The sequence below is a fragment of the Cnephaeus nilssonii genome (genome assembly GCF_951640355.1).
Source record: "Cnephaeus nilssonii genome assembly, chromosome: 5".
NCBI lineage: Eukaryota > Metazoa > Chordata > Mammalia > Chiroptera > Vespertilionidae > Cnephaeus > Cnephaeus nilssonii.
Window position 1 is genome coordinate 23,250,701 of NC_137076.1, and position 7,633 is coordinate 23,258,333.

The window sequence follows — 7,633 nt, forward strand, 5'->3', positions numbered from 1 at the left end:
GTAGAATACATGATCACCTCAGAGGCATAGGTGATTGGGACAAACACATATCAGGGGGGCGTCACTGGATATTCCCTACAGGGGACCATATCCATACACAAAATATTAAAATTAATGTCTGGTCTACAAAATATGAATTGTAGCATTTCAAGTATGTGAGCAATGCAACACTGTGTGAAATTTATTCATGTTATTTTAATCTTTCTTAGTAGTCACCTCCAACACATGGAACCAGTGAATCTTACACAAATTTCAAAATTTTTTCTTCTGGGATTTTCAGAGAAACCAGAACTACAACCCCTCACATTTTGGGTTTTCCTCTCCATGTACCTGATCACTGTGCTTGGAAACCTGCTCATCATCCTGGCCATCAGCTCAGACTCCCACCTCCACACCCCCATGTACTTCTTCCTCTCCAACCTGTCCTTGGTAGACATCTGGCTTACCTCCACTACCATCCCGAAGATGCTTGTGAACATCCAGACACAGAACAAAGTTATCACCTATGCAGGCTGCATCACCCAGTCATATTTTTTCATACTTTTTGCTGGGTTGGATATTTTCCTCTTGACTGTGATGGCCTATGACCGGTTTGTGGCCATCTGCCACCCCCTGCACTACACGGTCATCATGAATCCTTGGCTCTGTAGACTGCTGGTTCTGATATGCTGGATCATGAGTGTCCTGCATTCCTTCCTACAATGCTTAATGGCATTAGGACTGTCCTTCTGCATGGACGTGGAAATCCCTCACTTTTTCTGTGAACTCAATCAGTTGATCAAACTTGCCTGTTCTGACACAATTTTAAATAACATGGCGATGTATTTTGCAGCTGTCCTGCTTGTTGGCGGTCCTTTTGCTGGGATTCTTTACTCATATTCTAAGATAGTGTCCTGCATACATGGAATGTCATCAGCTCAGGGGAAGTACAAAGCATTTTCTACCTGTGCGTCTCACCTCTCAGTTGTCTTCTTATTTTATGGTACGATCCTAGGCGTGTATCTCAGCTCTGCTGCTACCCACAGCTCACACTCAGTTGCAACAGCCTCGGTGATGTACACTGTGGTCACACCCATGCTGAACCCCTTCATCTACAGTCTCAGGAACAAAGACATCAAACAGGCTCTGAAAACATTCTTTGTGAAGGAAACTACAAACTGGTTAGTTGTCTTAAGACTGAAGATGTGCCCATGTTTGCAGAGTCAGACATTGTGATGATCGTCAGACTACCAAAGTAAAACTTGCTCTTTCCTTTTATTTCCTGGAATTTCTATTTCTTTGACCTCATCTCCTCTATTCAATTTATATAACTCAATTACGTTCTCTGCTCTCTCAGATATTCAACAACGCTTCTCTTTGTTGTTTCTCTACTTTCCCAAATTTATTTCCATCATGGATCAGATATACTTGGAAAATTTCATTTACCTAATGAGACAACATGGATATTTCTCAAATGGCATATATCTTAACAAATATATTTTTTTTACTAAAATAATCACCTGAATTGCACTACTACTATGGAAAAAAATAATCTTAATGACCAAGGCAATTTTATACAATTTAAAAGGGGAAAATCTGAGACTTGTGTTTTTCACTTTTATGACTGACATTCTTTGGTATATCACTACCTTAACTGCTCTTCCTGATAATGTAGACTCTAACATAAAAGTGTGTTTAATAGTGGGTCACTGGGTTTTATTTCTTTTGTAAAGATTCTGATTTTTTTGTTTTGTTAGTTTTCACAATCCCTACCTTTCCCACTTGCAAAATGATTATCGAATCCACATCTCCAAGAGGACTCTTCACTGAAAGACAAATTTAAATAAATAGGTTGACTTGATATCACCTTAAAGTTACAGATGAACCAAATTTTTAAATCACACACTGTATTACTATGCAAATATTTATTCTTCATGCTGTACATCTATTCATTGGAGTATGGAGGAATGATGCCTATTTGTAAGGGAGTTTATACATATGATGAAAAATTGGTTGGTGTTTTTCTATGTTCTATTGAATTGTCTTTGTGTTTCTGTTTGAAAACTTTCAGTGCTGTCTATAATGTGACTCTTTTTATTACTATAAATAATATAGATTCTCCCCTCTAAGTATGAAGGGGATGGTGAATGATCATTATCAGCTGCATCCATTAATTCTCTCTATTATGCACAAGACTTTATTGATTAAAGAATGAAGAGATAAATTGCATTATCATGGGATTTTTTTTTCATTTTTTAAAAAACTTTATTTTTGAAAGTATTACATCTGTCCCTTTTTCCTCCAGTTGACCCCTTATAGCCTGAACGCCCCCCCTCCCGTCACAAGCCTTCACCACCCTATTGTCTGTGTCCATGGGTTATGCATATATGCATACAAGTTCCTTAGTTGATCTCTCCCCACTCACCTAAATTCCCTCTGATATTCGGCAATCTGTTCCATGCTTCTACATTTCTGGATCTATTTTGTTCATCAGCTTATTTTGTTCATTAGATTCCTCATATGAGTGAGATCATGTGATACTTGTCTTTCTCTGACTGGCTTATTTCTGTTAGCATAATACTCTTCAGGTCCCTCAAATTCTATATCAAAGGGTAAGAGATCTTTCTTTTTCACTGTCGCATAGTATGCCATGGTGTAAATGTATCACAGCTTTTTATTCACTCATCAACTGATGGGTACTTGGACTGTTTCTAGATCATAGCTATTGTAAATTGTGCTGCTATGAACAAAGGGGTGCATACATTCTTTCTTATTGGTGTTTCTGGTATCTTAGGATATATTCCTACAAGTGAGGTCACTGGGTCAAATGACAGTTCCACATTTAATATTTTGAGGAAACTCCATACTGTTTTCCATAATGGCTGTACCAGTCTGCATTCCCACCAGCAGTTCCCTTTTCTCCACATCCTCGCCAACACTTGTCATTTGTTGATTTACTGATGCCATTCTGACAGGTGTGACATGGTATCTCATTGGCATTTTAATTTGCATCTCTCTGATAATTAGTGACTTTGAGCATTTTTTCATATGTGTCTTGGCTATCTGTATGTCCACTTTAGAGAAGTGTCTATTTAGGTCCTCTGCCCATTTTTAAATTGGATTGTTTGTCTTCCTTTTGTTAACATGTATGAGTCCCTTATGTATTTGGATATTAACCCTCAGATGTATCACTGTCAAATATGTTCTCCCATACAGTGTGCTCCCTTTTCATTTTGTGATGGTTTCTTTTGCTGTACAGAAGCTTTTTATTTTGATGTAGTCCCATTTGTTTATTTTCCCTAGTTTCCTTTGCCCAGGCTAGGAGATATATCCATAAACATATTGCTATGAGAGATGTCTGAGATTTTGATGCCTATGGTTTCTTCTAAGATTTTTATGGTTTCATGTCTTATACTTAAGTCTTTTATCCATTTTGAGTTTATTTTTGTATATGGTGTAATTTGGTGGTCTAGTGTTGTTTTTTGGCATGTATCTGTCCAATTTTCTCAATACCATTTATTGAAAAAACTGTCTTGACTCCATTGTATACTTATGCATTCTTTGTCAAATATTAATTGAGCATAATGGCTTGGGTTGATTTCTGTTCCATTGATCTATATATCTGTTCTTGTCCCAATACCATACTGTTTTTATTACAGTGGCTTTGTAGTATAACTTTGATATATGGTACTGTGATCCCTCCAATTTTGTTCTTCTTTCTCAAGATTGCTGTGGCTATTTGGGGTCTTTTTTTGGTTCCATATAAATTTTGGAGTATTTTCTCTAGGTCTGTGAAATATGCCATTGGTATTTTAATAGGGATTGCATTGAATCTATAGATTGCTTTGGGTAGTATGGAATTTTAATAATTTTAATTCTACCAATTCATGAACACAGTATATTATTCCACTTGTTTATATCTTCCTCTATCTCTTTTTTTTGTAGTTCTCTAAGTACAAGTGTTTTATCTCCTTGGTTAAGTTTATTTCTAACTATCTTAAATTTTTTTTTGCTGCTTTAGTAAATGGTATTGTTTGTTTAGTTTCTTTTTCTGAGAATTCATTTTTTATATGTAAAAATGCCATGAATTTCTGGGTGTTAGTTTTGTATCCTGCTACATTGCCAAATTCACTTATTAAATCTAGTAGAATTTTGGTGGAGTCTTTGGGGTTTTCTATGCACAATAACATGTCATCTGCAAATCATGAGAATTTTACTTCCCCCTTTCCCACTTGGATGCCTTTTATGTTTTCTTCTTGTCTTATTGCTGTGGCTAGGACTTTCAACATTATGTTGAATAAGAGTAATAAAGCAGGCATCCCTGTCTTGTTCCTGTTCTTAGGGAAAGTGGTTTTAGTTTCTGTTCATTGAGTATGATGTTGGTTATAGATTTTTCAGATAAGGCCTTTATTATGTTGAGGTATGATCCCTCTATTCCCATTTTGATGAGAGGTGTGGTTTTTTTCTTTTTTTATTTCAAGAAAAATGATTTTAAATATAATAATGTTACATGCAATAAACAATATCTCAAGAAAAACTATTTTAAATATGATGTTACATGCAATAAACACCAATTATTCAAGAAAAATTATCTTACATATATTAATATTACATGCAATAAACATTAATATTTCAAGAATAAAAGAATTTTAAGTATAATAATATTACCCAAACTGTACTATCATAGTCTGATATCACAAAAGTTGTAGGAAATGTTTAAAAATCTGCAAATAACAGGATTACTTCCCTTATATTCTAGTATATATCCTCCCCCGCCTCTATTTTTGTTCAAATGAATGAGATTATATGATATTTATCTTTCTCCAACTGGGTTATTCCATCCCTTCACTTTTATCCTATGTGTGTCTTTTGTTCTGAGGTGGGTCTCTTGTAGACAGCATAGAGTTGAGTCATGTTTTTGGATCCATTCAGCTACCCTACACCTTTTGATTGGAACATTTAATCCATTTACATTTAGGGTTATTATTGAGAGGTACTAATTTATAGCCATTTTAATTCTGTATGGCTAGGTTTCTCTCTCTGTTTCTTCTTAGAAATCCCTTTAGCATTTCTTGTAATGCTGGCTTGGTGGTGATGAACTCCTTTAGCCTTTTTTTTTGTCTGGGACGCTCTTTATTTGACCATCTATTTTGAATGATAGCCTTGCTGGATATAGTTATCTTGGTATCAGATCCTTGCTTTCCATTACATTGAGTACTTCATGCCATTCCCTCTGGCCTGTAGTTTCTGATGAGAAATCAGGAGTCAGCCTTATGGGAATTCCTTTGTAGGCAACAGTTTTCTTTTCTCTTGCCACCTTTAAGATTCTCTCTTGGTCTTTAATTTTTGGCATTTTAATAATGATGTGTCTGGGTGTGGGTCTGTTTGGGTTCTTCTTGTTTTGGGTTCTCTGTGCCTCCTGAACTTGTGTGACTTTTTCCTTTACCAGGTTCAGGAAGTTTTCTACCATTATTTCTTCAAACACCTTCTCTATTCCTTTCTCCCTTTCTGCCTCTCCTTGCACACCTGCAATTCTAATATTGTTACATTTCACATTGTCCCACAGCTCCCTTAAGCTGTCCACCTGTTTTTTTAATATATTTTTTTTCTTTTTGGTTCTCTAATTGAGTGATATTTTCAACTCTGTCTTCTAATTCACTGATTTGATCCTCAGCTTCCCCTAATTTGCTGTGTATTCCTTCCAATGTGTTCTTTATTTGTGTTATATCATTCTTTATTTCAGACTGTTCTTTTTTCATAGTTACTATATCTTTTTCCTTACTGTTGAGCATTTTTAACATCATTACTGAACTCTGTCTCAGATAAATTTCTTATCTCTGCTTCATTTATCTCCTCTTCTGGATAATTCACTAGTTCTTTTATTAGGGGGTTGTTGTTGTTTTTTTTAAAATATATTTTATTGATTTTTTTACAGTGAGGAAGGGAGAGGGATAGAGAGTTAGAAACATCAATAAGAGAGAAACATCTATCAGCTGCTTCCTTTACACCCCCTACTGGGTCTGTGCCCACAACCAAGGTACATGCCCCTGACCAGAATCGAACCTTGGGACCCTTCAGTCTGCAGGCCGACGCTCTATCCACTGAGCCAAACTGGTCATGGCAGGGGGTTGTTTCTTTGTTTCCTCATTTTGTTTATCTGTTTGGGTTTGTTACTAAGTTTTAGGTAGATCCTCTACACCTCTCAACCTCTAGTGCAGAACAGTGTTAAAGACTAATTGGATCAGGCAAAGACTCAAAACCTCCAGAGACCGCCTCTATCTACAGACTAATAGGATTCCAACTTGAATTGCCCCCAGGCAATCGTCCTCAGGTGTGGTGAGAGTTTTTTCAACAGGTGGGGCAGTTGCTTCTGCCTGGCGGCTAATTGTTACTTTTAATCTCTTAAGTGGCCTCAAGGAAAGGTGTTTTCCAATAAAGTGTGTCAATTGTCTTCCCCCCAGGCAAGGCAGATGTCTATGTAAGAAATATGTCCTCTGCTGTGTGAGGAAATGACTCAGCCCAGGAAACTTGGGGTACCTAACTTCTGAGCTCTATCCCCCATGTCCCCATTCCTGGGTTCTGCTCTCACAGCTCCAGTCCACTTCACCCTCCCTCTGCCAGAGCACAAGGTGGGTGGCTCCACAGGGAATTTTTGTGCATTGGCCCTTTAAGAAGGTGCCCAAACTTTCAGCTGTCACTTCCTGGCAGACAGCACACCACTGCTTTTCACAACTAGATGTTATGCGGATACCCTCCTAAGTTTGGTGCTCTCTGCTGGGGAGCCCAGCTTCAGGATTAGATCCCAGAGTTCTCAGTGGCACCCCCTCAAAACCCCCCACACACACACACACAGCTGAGAGATCTCTCTGGGACTTCAGTTGCAAGCTGTGGGTGCCTAGCCAGCCCTTTCACACCTCCGCCCCTCCTACCAGTCTCTATGCCATCTCCACCTTTGGTCCTTGGGTATCAGGGTTCTCTCCTGTGAGTTTTCCATTGATTATTCAGGAAGGCTTTCAATATTTCAGTTTTAATTCCAGCTTGTTCTTGGGAGCATGTCCATGCAGCATTCTCCTACTCTACCACCATTTTTAATCTCCTCTGAGAGGTATTATTTTTTTTAAAAAAAAGTGCTAGATTTTATCTAATGCTTTTCTTTCATCTATTGATACGATCGTGAGACTTTTGTCTTTCAACTTATTTATGTGATGTATGTATCACATTTATTGATTTATGAATATTGTACCAGCCATGCATCCCTGGAATAAATCCCATTTGGTCATGGTATATGACCTTTTTCATATATTGCTGGATCTTATTTGCTAATATTTTGTTAAGGATTTTAACATCTATGTTCATTGGTGATATTGTACTGTCTTTATTATTTGGTTTCGGAATTAGGGTAATGCTGGCCTCATAAAAAGAACTTGGAAGTGTTTCTTCTTCTTGGAATTTTTGAAATAGTTTGAGGAAGATAGGTGTTAGTTCTTCTTTGAATGTTTGGTAAAACTCCCCTGTGAAGTCGTCCAGACCATGGCTTTTGTTTGCTGAGAGGTTTTTTTTTTATTATTACTACTTCTACTTCATTAGTCATTATTGGCCTATTCAAGGTTTCTGAGTCTTCCTGATCCATTTTTGAAATATTGTATTTTTGTAG

General features: G+C 37.2%; 1 protein-coding gene across 1 annotated transcript; it reads left to right on the forward strand.

Annotated features, from left to right (window-relative positions):
• Positions 1 to 225: 225 nt before the first annotated feature.
• On the forward strand, positions 226 to 1,215 carry LOC307100537 (olfactory receptor 7A10-like; the record flags this gene model as incomplete). Its single annotated transcript, XM_079773005.1, has 1 exon — positions 226 to 1,215. One exon carries the CDS (start codon positions 226 to 228, stop codon positions 1,213 to 1,215), a length of 990 nt encoding a protein of 329 aa, XP_079629131.1.
• Positions 1,216 to 7,633: the final 6,418 nt, after the last annotated feature.